Below are 15,167 nucleotides of genomic sequence, written 5' to 3' on the forward strand. Positions count from 1 at the left end.
CTATTCCAGGTGAGGCAAAGGCTCAAAGGTGGCAATGAACAATTCATGCATAACAGAATAAGCAGATTTACTTGACTGACGTGAAAATTTCATGTGACAGGTAACAAGATATACATCTGGAGAGAGAAGGTGCAATGAAGCATAATTAATTTCAAGTTAAATTTACAAATGAACGACTTTCAGTTGTTCACAGAGAGCACAAAAAGTGGCAACAATCCTAACACTGACGTCTCCCAGACCATCCAAATTTTCCTGTCTTCCTCTAAGGACAGGATTGAGGACTCTTATATTCACTCACTGGGCCCACTGCCCAGGGTGAATCAGAGACACTCAAGACAAGAACTAGGCAGTTGGTCCTGATACCACCCCAAGAATGACTGAAAATCTGCTAATGTTTCACAATGTTTCCTTGTCTAAAATACTCTTCCCCACTTTCTCCACCTGCTGAGCGCCTTTCCTTCACAACTGGCTAAAAAATCATCTCTATAGTCAAGACTTCTCTAGTACCTCTGGGGAGAACTATTTCTTCCCATAGCACTTTTTTGTAGCTCCTATGGTGTTTTATTCCTACATTTAAGTTTCACTGTATTAAAATTAGTTGTTTACAGAGCTGAGGAGGTAGTGTCTTATTTCTCTTTATGTCCACCACACCTAGCACAGTGCCTGGCTTGAGGCTTATTCAATGAATGCTTGTTGAATGAATGCATTTATGCATGCCAGAAACTCAGCTGTTAGCAAGACTAAGATAATGAAACAAGTAATACTTTTTTCCACTTGGTTATTTCTTATTTCTTTCTGTTGTACTTTATAATTCCCCCTTGCTCTTCCTGGTGGTCCATGTTCTATCCTTTCCAAAAAATATTTTAAAAAGGGTTCTTCATTGAGGAAATATATATTATTTACTCATATATGTAAAGTATTTCTGGTGCTGCCAAACTGTTATGATGAGATATGGAGACTGCACTCCCTGGGTCTCAAAAATATCCTGGAGAAACAGTCACAAACCAGAAAAGCCTGATCAATCACTGGACACAGGGAATCATCTTTCTTCTGTGAATGAACTGAAAACTGAAGGTTATTTCCTAGACTAGAAAGAGGAACTTAGAAGATGACCCAAGGTGAACAGGGTCATTGAGAAAGGAGACATGGATGTGGTTTTGGGTCTGGGTGAGGCTGATGCAACAGTATCTGCTACCGACGCCACACAGGCACCTCTGAGACTCTGTCTCTAAACTTGAATTACAGGTGAAGAAGGCAAGCTTCAGCATCTGGTTAGTGCAGCATTTCCCAAAATATGCTCCTTAGAACATTCATTCTTCTGGGTGTTTACAGGTCTTGGTGTTTGGTGATCAAGTAAATTTGGGAAATGTTGAATAAAACCAAATATAACAAATTTCTTTACTGTAAGACTGCTCAGAAACTTTGATGTTAATGTATATTGTGAATCTTTAAGAAGGAAATATAGTTGCATCAATTCCCAAACATATTTGGCCATGAAAATATTTTTTTCAGGATTTTTTAAGGGACTAATGTTCTACCAAACACACTTCGGGAAATTACTAAATTAGTCATTATCTTCAAGGAAAAAAACACTGACCTGGAAACTAGCTTTTAGGATCTAACACTGTCAAACTATTTGGCTTTCCAACGTAACCTCTGGATCTTACTTCCCTTAAGTTAAGGAGGCCAAATGAGATGAACTCTTAAGATCCTATCTAGTGCCTAACATCTACTATATTCTCAACTAAAAAAGACCAAGTTATGGTCTAAGAGTCACAGAAGGCATCCTTAAAGGCACTGTAAGATAGCCTCTAATGACCAAGAAATGACTATCTTATTCAGGAGTAAGGGCTAACAGCAGGACTCTTGAAGACCAGAGGTCAAGGCAAAATTTGAAAACAGAATAGACCAGCACTGAAAGGAATGGCTTAGCCACACTCACACTGGAGATACGACTGGAAAGTAGGCTGTAGGAGTATCTGCAGATCTCACTGAGCCTGAAAGAAGTGCCACCACGTATCTGCTTTGGACTAAGAGTTTGAGTATCTATGAAGCAACTGTAGCATCTTTATTATCTATAAAATAAGGAGTTGGATCAGATAATCTCTAAGTTCCTTTTCAGTACTAATGTCCTATGAGTATGCCTCTACAATGGTATCACAATAGTAATATATGCTATCCCTTTTGGGGAATATTTGTATTTTAAAAGAGGCAGCTGTGAGGTAATGAAAATAACACAGGATTTGAGGACAGAAGTTCTGGGTTTCATTACCAGCTTTGCTACAGTATGCTACTAACTACTCTTCTGTGGTCTTAGTTTCCTCATGTGTAACAGATACAAATAACTGTTCACACTGGTAGCATATACTAAAGTATTCTAAAAATGTTAAAGCATTATGTAAATATGTGATATAATTTGTATTCATCTTGAATAAGTATGGCAAGCAAACAAATCTTTGACTCAGTGTTGACATGAGGAAGGAGCATTTTTCAAATCTGTTCATGTACATGCTTTCCTCATAGTTTTCTAGTGAAAAAAGAAAAAAGGGCATTTGAAAAATTCCAACCAAATCATGTCATAGTTGCACTACAGAAAATGGAATTTTCTATAACTTCATTAGGGCTAGGCTTTTGTAGGTGGGAGGGTGGGGTGAATATGGAGGCAGGAGATCAGTTCAGTGTGAATTCCAAAAAAATCAACAGGACTGGGAAAGACCAAGAGTGAAAGCCAAGGGGAGCACTAACCAGCTGTGGTCCCTTCCTATCTAGGCAACTGTCCCACAACATCTCTTCCCACGCCTACCCTCCCCATAGACAGGCAGCCGTCTCTTCACATACAGATGTATTATGTGCATATTAATTTATATGTTTGCTTGTTGCTTGAATCTTGCTATGCGTATTCTATACTTCCCCCTCTCCCACCCCACTGGACAGAAACTTATATCCATTTCCCCTGGGTATCTAGTACATAGTTCTGTACCTAGTAATTTCTTAATATATCTTGTTTTCTGACTTCCCTCAGCATGTTCCCACCCCTACAGGCAGACTCTGGACGCCCTCAACCCCTGCTACTTGTTACTGCTTCCTACCCTGCCTGAAAAGCCCCCTGGGCCTGAGAAGCTCCTCTCTGCCCCACCTTCCTCCTCACTTGGTCTCAGCAAGATTCTCCCAGCAGAAGCTGAATATGCTGAAGGAGCTCTCCAGGGCATGTGCACACTCATCTGGCTTCTTATCCCCAGGAAGGCCGAAAACACAGAGGAACATGCAGCTCTGAGATAGGTGACAAAGAAAGAAAAGGGAAATTGACCTGGGAAAGAAATATGGCTCGCCTCAACTGAACCAACTTCCCTAAATGAAGCCAGACCCCTTCCTGGCTGGTTTTCTATTAGGAATGGAGGATTCTATAAGATTCATGAAATGGACGTTCTAGGCCACATCAACATGGACATTTTAAAAAAAAAGAAAAAAAATCTTGATTTAACTATTTAAAGAACTGAAATCTAAAACGTAAGAAAAATCGATGTTAAGAACTTTTCAAAAATTCAATTTCTAGTGTCTACCTTCAGCTAAGTCCATCTGCCTATATTTTGTTTACCTATAATGTCAAGTATGATACTGCTCTTTTTCAAGCTCCTAAATTACCTCAGAAGGATCTGATTATACTTACTTTACTAATAGAGCCAGAAAAACATTCTTCATGCTTTCATAAGGATTTTTCAACAAGAAGAGAATAAAAAAGATATGGAAGATAACACTCAGTTACCCTGAAAATTAAACTACCTAGAACATCCCGTTCCTTAAATATTATTACTTGAAGTTTTAATGTAACATAGCTTATTACAAAATAAGAAGCAGAGAGTCTGACTTATGCCTGTGTTATGTGAGAGATAACATAAGACGTTATAATAATAACATAAGACTATTATAATTGTCTTAAGACTATTATTCCTCACTCACCTTTAATGTTGATATGTCAAGTTCCCTTGTACTTACTGTCTCAGACATAAAGATCCGGCTCAGCTGGCCACCCCCTTTCTCTATCACTGTGGAGATGTATAAGGCAGCCTCCTGGATAAGATGACACAAATGCAACATCCATGCTGTCTTGTGGAATTCTAGGCTGACCAAAACCATAGTCACAGTACGGAATTCGGATATATACTCCATAGGTTGGCCTTCATCAATCTACAAAGACACAGTGAGTTACCTTGACTGTAACTTCAACTTTTAGTATCATGTTTAGGCATTTAAATTCTATATTCCATGGTAAATATGAGAAAATGACTTATAGATGCCAGACAAAAAACTTAAAATTCAGGTTCAAGAGGTATAGAAGATATACAACCAGTGCACTTGGAGTTAAAATCGTTTGACTTTAAACCTAATTCACTGATGAAATTTGCCAAGCTTTTATATTTCCTCTCTAAGACACAGTTTGATATGTCCAGTTCTATTAGTCATTATATCACTTACTAAGGGATTCACATACAAACAATCAGTCAACACTTAATTACCAAGCACATACTCTATACCCTGTTTACAGTGTACTAGTTTCTAGAGGGACAAACAAACAAAAATCAAATATGGTTTCTATTTTCTAGGACTGAGAAATCTAAACTTATAGGACATGTCATCACAGTAACTGGTGCAGATGGGAAAATCTGCTGGTATTACAATGGGAAGCGGGAGATGAACTGGATCAATCAAATGGTTGTCACATTTGTACATGTACACTTGTTTACACAAACACACACACAGTCTACACACAATGACTCAAGAGCTAGGAAATAACCTTCTTCAAAAGGTTTTTCATTATGTGCTTCCGCAGGGTTTGCTCAAGTGCAGAGTCTGGATCCAACTCCAGGGCAGCTCTTAGAATGTCTGAGAGAAGGAAAGCAAACAAAATGTCTCCAGCCATGTGGAAAATTAATCTTTGAAATTTTGGGCATGGGTATAATAAAGGACAAAATAACTTACCAGCACTTGTCCGGTAATGTGGCAGGTAATCGAGGCACTTGTAAAAATGCTCATCAAAATCAAATGGGTCAATGATCCGCATATCTCTTAACTATAGAAAGGAAACTGCTCAATTCTATGCCCACCCACCAACTGGATTACCTTTGGTTCCTTAATAGAGGGGCTAAGGATGCCATCTCCCTTGTTTATCACTTATCTTTTTAGCCTTACTATTCTGCCTCGTCTGTCCTCCTGGGAGAAGATCCCTCACCTCCCTCCAAAATAAAGTTCCAGTGGTTGGTCTGGTCTGGTGTTGAGCACCACCAGAGCACTGCCCTATGCAGTAGGAAGGCCTTTTCAGGACGTTCAATGGATGTGACCAACCTCCTACCTTCACAGCTTCATCCTCCCTCATGATTTCCACTTCAAACATGTACTGCTCACAGAGCTTCCAGCAGTTCCAGGACAAGACAATCTCATTTGCCTGAGCCAACCGCTGAGCTAACTGGACACCATCTACATCACGCCCAATCACCAAGAGGTACTGTCGCTGCTCGTCTCCAACAATAACCTGGGAAATCCGACCTGCAGACAGACCTATCCAGAGAAAAGGAGACAAGTGGTGAATAGACAAACTCAGCTGGAAAACTACGCAAAGGTTGGGGTCTGGAATCCTCACACTGCTTTATGCATCACGCCGTATCTCGTTATTACCCACAGTTGCAGAAATATTAGGTGAGCTCCCCCTCAAAAAGAATACCTTGCCCCAGATTTCCTTCTGTCTTAAACACACCTAGAGACAGACATTCAGACAAGCCTGAGTTGTATGAGGGAAGAAACTCTTGGATCCTAGGCATCCAAGAGTTTTGTCTCTAAATTGCTCTTCTAATGGACAGCTAGGTCCTGATGGCAGAGACCAAATGATTATGCTCAGAAGCTGCTGCCACCATGACCACACCAGCTCTCCTCACATGTAACCAGGGCTCAGTGAGTAGACAATCAGTACTTTACCACACACGGGCTTCGCCATACCCTTTATTTCTGCCTCCTGTTTTTCTTGTCCTGGGGGATTTCTTACTGCTAATAACAGCTGAAAAATGGGTTTGCTTGCCAGGGAAGAAATTACTATAACCAGGAGAAGTATGCCCTTAGGTAAGTCACCCAATCCACACTAAAAAGAAGGGAAAAAGCAGTTTTAAAAGAATGGCAGAGACATATACTTTTGGCCAATGTGCAGCAACAGGCAGTGAATTTACTTTAATGCCTGGAACAACCAAGGAACTGGAAAAATACACGAAACAACAGAAACAACAGTTTTCAAGATATTGGACATTAGGTAATTAAGGACAGTATGCTTGAGAGATGAGAAACAAGGCAAACCCTCTGGTACCCCAGCTCACCGCCTAGAGAGAGTTTCCAGTACACATCTCAGGGAGGGCGAGCCCAGGTGCAGCCCGGAGGACTCCCTGAGTTGAGGAGACAGAGGTAGGAGTCTGAGAAGGCCAAGCTAGCTAGAGCACACAGGGCACTGTGAGTGCTGGAGAGGAGAGTGTGTAGAGAGAAAACGGCACAGAACTCCAGAGAACTGAGTCCCCCTCAGGTCTTTAAGTGCATCAGTGTGAGGAAACAACCTGAGGCTAGGGAAAGAGCCCCCGGAAAAGATTAGAGGGAACAATCTTAGTATCACACAGGGCTGGGAATAGTTCCCATTTCCACTAGCCAGAGTATTAAACTTCATACTTCACAGGACATTAGGTACAGTACTCGAAGTGGTCTGCCTCAACAATTGGGCAAAACTAGCTCTGGACTAAACACTGCTCTGGTCCTATCCAACAAAATTTGAAAGCAAAACCTATTAAGCTAACCACATCTCAGAACTAAGTTCAAGAATATTTACAGAAATATTTAAAAATCCAGCACTCAACAAGGTTAAATTCACACCTGGCACCCGCCAGAAATTACCAGGTATGCCAAGAAAAAGGAAAATATACCCACAATGAGAAGAAAAATCAATCAATCAAGCCCAATGTAGAATAACATAGACGAAAGAATTAGCAGACAGGACATTAAAAGTTATAACTATATTCCATATATTCAAGAACTAGAGAGATACTAAACAAGTAGGGACATGGAGGATATGGTATCTTCATATGGATGAAAACCACAAGGCCTGAGATGAAAAATACACTACAAAAATACACAAGAAAATATATTAGATCAAAGGCAAATTAGACTTTTCAAAATAAAAGATCTGTAATCTTTAAAACATAGCAACAGAAACCATCCGAAATGAAACACAGGGAGAAAAAAGATAGAAAAACAATGAACACAGCATCAGTGAGTCGTGGGACAATTTCAAGCAGCTTAATATGTGTGTAACTACACAGAGGAGGAGGAAGAGAGAAAAAATTATTTGAAGAAATAATGGCAGAACATTTTCTAAATTTTATAAAAACTAGAAACCTAGAGATACAAGAATCTCAATGAGTCCCAAGTAGAAGAAAAATGAAGAAAACTGTACCAAGGTACATCACAATCCAATTACCTAAAACCAAATCAAAAAGCAGCTGGGGTGGAAGGGGAGAGACATTATATACAAGGAAACAAAAATATAGATGAAAGCAGATTTCCTGTTGGACATACTGCAGGCTAGAAGACAGCAGAACAACAGCTTTCATGTAAGAGGAAAAAATTCCTGTCAATCTAGAATTCTATACCCAGGGAAAATACCTTTCAAAACCAGAGGTGAAATAAAGGTTTTTTTCAGACACACAAAAGCTAAACTAACCCATCTCCTGCAAACCCACACTATGAGAAACGTCAAAGGAAGTTCTACAAACAGACAATAATAAATGTTGACTAGGACATGGAGAAAGTGGGACCTTTACACACTGCTGGTGGAAATGTAAAATGGTACAACCACTTTGGAAAAAAGATAAGCAATTTCTCAAAAAGTTAAACATGCATCTACCGTTATGACTCAGCCCTTTCACTCCTAGGTATTTAACCAAGAGAAATAAATGCATAAGTCTACACAAAGACTTGTATACAGATGTTCATAGCAGCCTTATTTGTAATAGCCAAAAATTGACAATAATCCTATTGTAGATCAAAAAGTGTACAAATAACCCTAGTCAGAGAACTAAGATCCCGCAAGCTGGCCAAAAAAAAAAAGCAATGATAGAAAGATCTGTGGTTGCTTGGGGATGGGGAGGGGAGTAGTGGGATGGAGAGTTTATAAAGGGGCACAGGAAACTTTAGTGAGTGTTGAATATGTTCGTTATCTTGATTGTGGTGATGGTTTCAAAAGTATATAAATATGTCTATGTACAGTATCAATTATGAATTACCTATCAATAAAACAAAAACCAGAACAAAAAAAAGATGGTAGGATAGGAGAGATGCCATATAACTCACAATATGATTCTTCACTTCTGTTCCTCAAAATACAAATGAATAGCTGGAGCCAACTTTTGCCCTAACTTCAGAAACCCCTTGAGGTTTCTGGACTCCTGTGAAGCAGTTTTTCGTATAGAGCTTCGCCTTCAATCCTGACCCTGTTGAAACCATGGCCTCTGTGTACAGCTTTTAAATTTCTATGGCATTATATTTTTGATAATGTAATACAGTAACATAATTAAAAAACCAAACTATATAAAGGATATACATTGAAAAGTCTTGATTCCACCTATATACCTATCTACACTATTTTCCCCCAACAGGTAACTTTTATTAGTTTCTTACATATCTTTCCAGTGTTTCTTTATACAAATATAAACAAATAAGAAAAATTCTTATTTTTCCTCCTTACTCAAAAGGTAGCATACTAAACACAGTGCTCTGCATCTTGGTTTTTCTCATCTATATTTTGGAGATATTGCTATATCAAAACAACTTTTTGTAAAGTGGCAGAGAATCTCATTGGGTAGACCTATTATTGTTTATTTAACCAGTCTCCTACAGATAATTTTCAACCTTTTATCACAATCTATATTGCAATCAATAGTCTTATACATATGATATTTTATAAATACTCAGGTATATCTATAGGATAAACGTTGGGGTTGAAGGATAAATGTTGATTGCTGGGTTGAAGAAAAAATGCATTTGTAATCTTGGTAGAGATTACTGAATCACCCTCCAGGGAAGTTGTACCACTGTTGACTCCCACCAGCACTGTGTGAGAAGGCTTATTCCTCACAACCTTATCAACAGTGTGTTCAGCATCTGAATTTTTCCATAGCTCTAGGTAAGAAATGATCTCAATTGGTACTTTCAATTGGCATTTTTCTTATTATGAAGTTGACCAGTTTTTCCCAAGTTACAAGGGATGATTTCTTTGTTTATGTGTTATTTATTCATGTTCTTTGCTCACTTTTCTGTTAGAATGTTAGTCTTTTCTTGATTTCTAGGTGTTTTTTCTACGTTAGGAAAATTCACCTGTTGTCTATGTGATATAAGTTGCAAATATTTTTTTCCAGGTTGTCATTTATCTTTTGAATTGTTTATACTGTTTTGTTTTGTTTTGTTTTGTTTTCCAACTGATCACTCTTTTGGTAGCTAATACCTATCTTTAGCTGCAGGTCCTGGCCTTCTCTGGTATGGTAGATCCCAAATTTCTCCTGTATCTCCAGACTGCATTTTGCCACCAGGGTAATGATGTCACTCAGTTGATCCTGTTCCACTGTCCAGAGTGCCAGGAGCACATTCCCTGTAGAGACACAAGATAGGCTGACAGAGATCAAACATCTGGATTCACCTGCCAGAGCAAAGCCCCCAATAATGCAGAAGATATCATGCAAGGTGTCAGACAAGGTTTCTTGGCCCTATACATCATACTAGGTTACAATACGGCCTTAGATCCTTAAAACTATTCAGCATATAAAAACATGACTAAGTAGAAGCTGAAATGTTCCTAAAACCTAGGGCTATTTTTGGTACTCTTCTCTCCATCAGTATACTAACAGATCTAAGAGGTTCACGAAGTGTAGGTTTACATTCAAGTTGAATTTTAAGATTTTAAGTGGTTTGTTTAAGTTTAAATGAAAAGACAGGCCAACTCTATGGCATATAGCTGTTAAGAATCCTAAGAGTTTTCCAGATAGGAAACAAGCTAGACTTCTTCCCTACTTAGCTTCTGCTATTAATGACCAAGTTTCTCATTAGTTTTCTCATGAATGCTTTATAGGCACTTATTTTCCTGTCATTCAATGTGAACAAAATGTAAAGTACGTGGGAGCTTAATATGGACAAGGCTTTTCCATTAGACTGGGAGATCATGTGAGGCAGAGACTGTGTCTTCCTCATCTTTGTTTCCCCAGGGCCCAGCACATACTAAATAATCAAACAATGCTGAATAAACAAACATGCCAAATTCCACCTATAGGCTTCCTTGCTTACAGTGCTTTAAATATTCAGGAAAAAAAGAAAAATACCTGTGATATTTAGGATATCCCCTCCAAAACAGAGCACATCTGAAATCAAGTAAGGGAGAGAGAGGAAAATGAGTCGAAATCAGAGACATGCCAGATCATGGCAGAATAATATATGATGAAAAGAATGGCCTACAGAGTTTTTCCTCGTATCTTTTCTGGTCAATTTATTCACTCCAAGGCTTAGACTCCTTCTTCCTTTCCCCTAGCTTCTCCTCAAATCTGTCTGTTCCTTTATCCATCTTCTCTAAAATGGAAGAGAAGTCCTCCTGTTATCTTCAAAGCCATCCCCCTATTGGTGCTCTGCATCTTAGTCCCTCTCACCCTCCCAAGAACTTCACTCCTTTCCTTATCTTCTCTCTACTCCATCATTCCCATTAATATCTTTTTTTTAAAAAAAGAAAACAAAACACATCAAAATTAACCCACCTAGTCTTGACTCTGCCTTCTTCTCTAGTTACTAGCTCAATTTTTGTTACATTCCCAGCAAAACAATTCTCAAAAGAGCTGGCGATATACAAGTTTCTCCTCCTATCAAATTCATGCTTATTTTTTTTCCTCTACCATTCTCTTCTCAGTTTATTCCAATCTGACTTCCATTTCCACCACTTCACTAAAATGATCAAAATCAACACAGCATTCATTTTGCTAAATTCAGTGTTTTTCAGACATCACTATTTTTGACACTTTTCATTTTCAACCCAGCTAGAATGGCCCTCTTCTTCTAGAGACACTATCTCCCCTTTGGCTTCAGGAATACCACAGAATCCTACCTGACTGGCTGCTTTATAGTCTCTTTTGTAGGTTCTTTCTTCCTAATCTTCCCCTGGAGTTCCTCAGTCTTAGGTTCTTTTTCTTCATTTACACTCTCTCCACGTGGACTCAATCAGTTCTTTAAGTAACCTCTTTATGCCATCAATTCACTTTTCATCTCTAACAGATCTATTCTCTGAGCTCCAGGCTCAATCATACCCACTAACTTCATTTCTCCAGTTGACTGACTTATTAACATCTTAAACTCAATATACTTAAAACAGAACCCTTGATTTTCTCTCAAAGCCATCTTTCCCATCTTGATAAGTGACATCACCATAAATTCAGTTATGAAAGGCAAAAAACTTGAGGGTCCCTTTCCTCACCACTTCCCACTGAAATCCAACACATTAGAAAATCCTGTCTGCTGAACTGCAAAATATATTTCAAATCAATTCATCTCTATATAGCTCCCTTCATAGCATGTATCTAGACCAATGGTTTCAACTTTTACTGCACACTGAAATCACCTATGAAACTTTAAACATCCTTATTCCTGGGGGAAACCCAAGACATTCTGATTTAACTAGGGTGAAGCCTAGACCTCAGGATTTTTAAAAGCTTCCTGAGTGGTTATCTAATGTCCTGCCAAGGTTGAGAATCACTAACCTAGATGAAATTTCCATCATCTCTCCACAGCTGCTCCAAATGCCTCTTCCAGCTTTCATTCTTACCACCTACCCTCCATCAGATCACAATAATACAATCTCCATGAGGGCAGACACTGTGTCTTTCTTATTTTTCCATGTATTTCTAGTACCCAGCGACTCCTGGTGTTATCATACACATGATTATGTATCATACACACATGATACATAATTTCTATTTCTTTCATCTAAACTTGATCAATTGAAAGACTTTTTATTTTTAAATTAAAAAAAAAGTTTTGGCAGTGCCGTTTGGCTTACAGGATCTTAGTTTGAACCCTGGCCCAGGGATTAAACCCCGGCCCCGGCATTGGAAGCGCAGAGTCCTAACCACAGGAACGTCAGGGAATTCCCAAAATATTTTTTATACTTGTTCCTCAGGGGTAAGGGGTGAGTCACATAGCCACTTTATGTGGCTAAAGAAGATGCCACAAAGTAATCATTCTGGTGAATCTCAGAATGATGGACATAACTCAACAGGATACTGTCAGTACATGAAGGGAATGTTATATTAGTACTAAAGGGTATAGGGCCAGAGTAATTTCTGTTAGGTAGACCTAACTAGACTGAAAACTCCTCGAAGAATGGGTTTTTGCACTCCCTGCACCTATTACACTGTTATGTCACAGAGTAGGTACTCAAAACATGTTTACTGTACAAATGAAAAGGTTTTCTTTTTTCTCCTCAGATTAGGCAAATATCCACAGCTTAGTATTGATACATGGCAGAAAATAAAACTCAGTCCTACTTCACAGGATCAAAATGCAGTAATACAATGGGAAGGTGTTCTGTAAATTATATCTGATATACACACGAGGCACATTATATTACTGTTAGAAGACACAACCTGAGGAATACTTTATTTTGAAATAAAACACAAACATGCAAAGTAAAAATCAGCATTTTCCCCCTTTCTGAACACCGAGTCAACAGGATGTGCGACTGCGTAGAATGGCAGATACAGGCAAAGATCTAGCTCGTCAGAGGCAACCTGAAGAAATAAAGGATGAGTGACACTAAAGGGATGTCACTTTAGTATGTTTTAAAGTGCCCCCGAGCCCCCTTCTGCTACAAACCCTCAAGAGCCCATCACCACACCTCCTTGCTCCCCTACAACGGTCACTCACGCTCCACGATGTCACTAATGTAATAACTGAAGATGTGGGCCAATGTGTCCATGTCACGTTCCGACTTGCAGCTCAGGCTGAACCTGTCCATTAATGCTGTAAACCCTGACCAACAAAGAAAAAATTACTATGTTAGCTGCAAATCCTAAACTTTTAGGCTCTATTCCCTCCACACATCAGGCCAGTGGAACAGAAGCAGATCTCTTCAAGATGAGTAATTTCATTATCCTTTAACGTGGTGTTACTTAGCAAGTACTCAGGGCCAGGCTGGCTGCTGCTGCCTCTGGGAGTCCAGAGGGCTACCTTCCCCATGTTTCTAGAAGCTGCAGATGGTGAAGATTCACCCACAAGTGCCCTTTTCATTGGAATCCAGCTACTACTGCTTTCCCATCATACTCTCTTAAGGCTCCCTGGCCAAGGGAACCTGTAGGGTTCCCCTCTCCCCACCCACGTGAGGGATAGAGAAACCACTGACAAGGAGAATGGATGAAAGCTTTGTGGAGAACTCATATGGTGAGCTCCTCCGAGGACAGGCACCCGAATCACTCATCTTCATATCCGTGACACATAAACTCCACAAATACCTGTTAAAGGAACGACTCTCAAAGTAGCTGCTAGGTCTCAACTCCTAGAACAATGGCGGGCACCTACTTATGGGCCCAAAGAAGGAAATAACTAAACAAAATCATTGGATGAAGCAGAATGCTTATTGGAAAATGCTCGGGACTGGGGAAAAACTTGGGTCCAAAGCCTGACATATGGCCCCGAAAAAGCCCTTTCCCCTTTCTGAGTCTCAATTTCATCATCGCTGAAGTGAACTCCAGGGCTACGACAGGTCGTCCGAAAAGGCGTCCTCCTGCTCGGAAAATGACCCTCAGGTTCCGGCGGCGGCGGCGAAAGTGCAATGAAACCGTGCCTTTAGCTCGCCCCGGGGCCAGGCCCGTAACCGCCGCGGACTCTACCAGCTGTGGCCCAACGGCCGCCCCTCCGGCAGGTCGGGAGAGCGACGCACCTCCCCTCGCCCTCACCCGTCACGTGGACGCCAAGGAGGACGCCCTGGGCCGTGGCAAGCTCGTGTTCCGATCCCCGGGGCTTTCTGAAGACCAGCAGGTCTGGAAGCAGCGCCGCCAGCCGGGCCTCTACTGGCCACAGAGGCGGCGTCGCCACCCCCTTACCCGTCGCCATAGCGGCGACGGCAGCGGCGAAATTTTTCGCCGAACGACCTGTAACAGCGTTTCTTCGCGTAGTAGCCAATCCGCAACGACGGCCCTGACGGGTCCCTCCCGCCAACCAATCAGTGCGGGCTTCCTTGGGGCCCCGCCCACCTGTTTTCAAAGCTTTTGCGCTTGCTCTGGATTCCGGGGGCGGAGGGGCGGAAGGAGGGCAGGGCGGCGCGTTCGAAGGAGCAAAGCCTGACGTTTTAAAATCTCTTTCAAACGTGAAGCTGCTTTTACGATAAAACTGATTACCTGGGATAAATATCAATAGGGTGGTCTTTTCCTCGTATTATTTTCTAAGGACAAGTTCCATTGGCATCTGACTAAAGCAAACTCAGGATGGTTTTTAAATTTAACACCGTTAGACTAAGGCCGTTTAACACAGGAAGTCTTTTTCCTTGTTAGGGAACTTATTCCACTTCTGTTGTCTGCCAGGACAGGTCATTTGGTCTCACGGGAGTACTCCCCCTGCGCGCTTTTTCTCACACTTCGTGTGGTAATGGCCCATTTGAGGCTGCCGGTCTGTGGCTCAGATTGGTGAACACAAAGCAATAAAAGGACGAGCGTGTTGTGGATTTTTAACAATCAGAAATGCATCTATGTTTTTCTGCATAAATAAATCTAAAAATTACATCTTTACTATTCTTAGTTCTACAATATATCATATAACAATGCTGTTTTGTTGGTAACTGAAGGGCTAATTTTACTCATGGAATTAATTCATCGTGTTTTCACGAACACTTACAGTGGGAAGACCAAATGTATGATCAGTCCACAGGCGACAGAAAATATTTCCTCAGTAGGGTGGGAGGGCCGAAAGGGAAGGAAAAGAGATGAAGGGGAGACACAGCTGAAAGGCTGGACACTCTCAAGTTTGACACACTGTCCACAGAGCTTACATGCGTGTTTACAGAGTTCACAATATCAGCATTATAAACACAACCCAGAACCCAGGGGATGTAGACTCCTCAAAAT

At 40.5% G+C, this 15,167-nt stretch overlaps 1 protein-coding gene across 1 annotated transcript in view; it reads right to left on the reverse strand.

The window, feature by feature from the left end:
- LOC132432017 (adenylate cyclase type 10-like) overlaps nucleotides 1-14,173 on the reverse strand; it is a 38,085-nt gene extending 23,912 nt beyond the window's left edge. Inside the window, exons 1-10 of the mRNA XM_060021843.1 lie at nucleotides 14,004-14,173; nucleotides 12,976-13,080; nucleotides 10,392-10,430; nucleotides 9,524-9,667; nucleotides 9,006-9,201; nucleotides 5,348-5,558; nucleotides 4,978-5,068; nucleotides 4,793-4,881; nucleotides 3,994-4,185; nucleotides 3,149-3,270 (exon numbers count right to left, since the gene is read on the reverse strand). Of these exons, the coding sequence (XP_059877826.1) occupies nucleotides 3,149-3,270; nucleotides 3,994-4,185; nucleotides 4,793-4,881; nucleotides 4,978-5,068; nucleotides 5,348-5,558; nucleotides 9,006-9,201; nucleotides 9,524-9,667; nucleotides 10,392-10,430; nucleotides 12,976-13,080; nucleotides 14,004-14,160 (1,346 nt within the window). The 5' untranslated portion in view covers nucleotides 14,161-14,173. The remainder of the gene's footprint in view (nucleotides 1-3,148; nucleotides 3,271-3,993; nucleotides 4,186-4,792; nucleotides 4,882-4,977; nucleotides 5,069-5,347; nucleotides 5,559-9,005; nucleotides 9,202-9,523; nucleotides 9,668-10,391; nucleotides 10,431-12,975; nucleotides 13,081-14,003) is intronic.
- Nucleotides 14,174-15,167: the final 994 nt, after the last annotated feature.

Source organism: Delphinus delphis, chromosome 10 (assembly GCF_949987515.2).
Source record: "Delphinus delphis chromosome 10, mDelDel1.2, whole genome shotgun sequence".
Classification (NCBI taxonomy): Eukaryota; Metazoa; Chordata; class Mammalia; order Artiodactyla; family Delphinidae; genus Delphinus; species Delphinus delphis.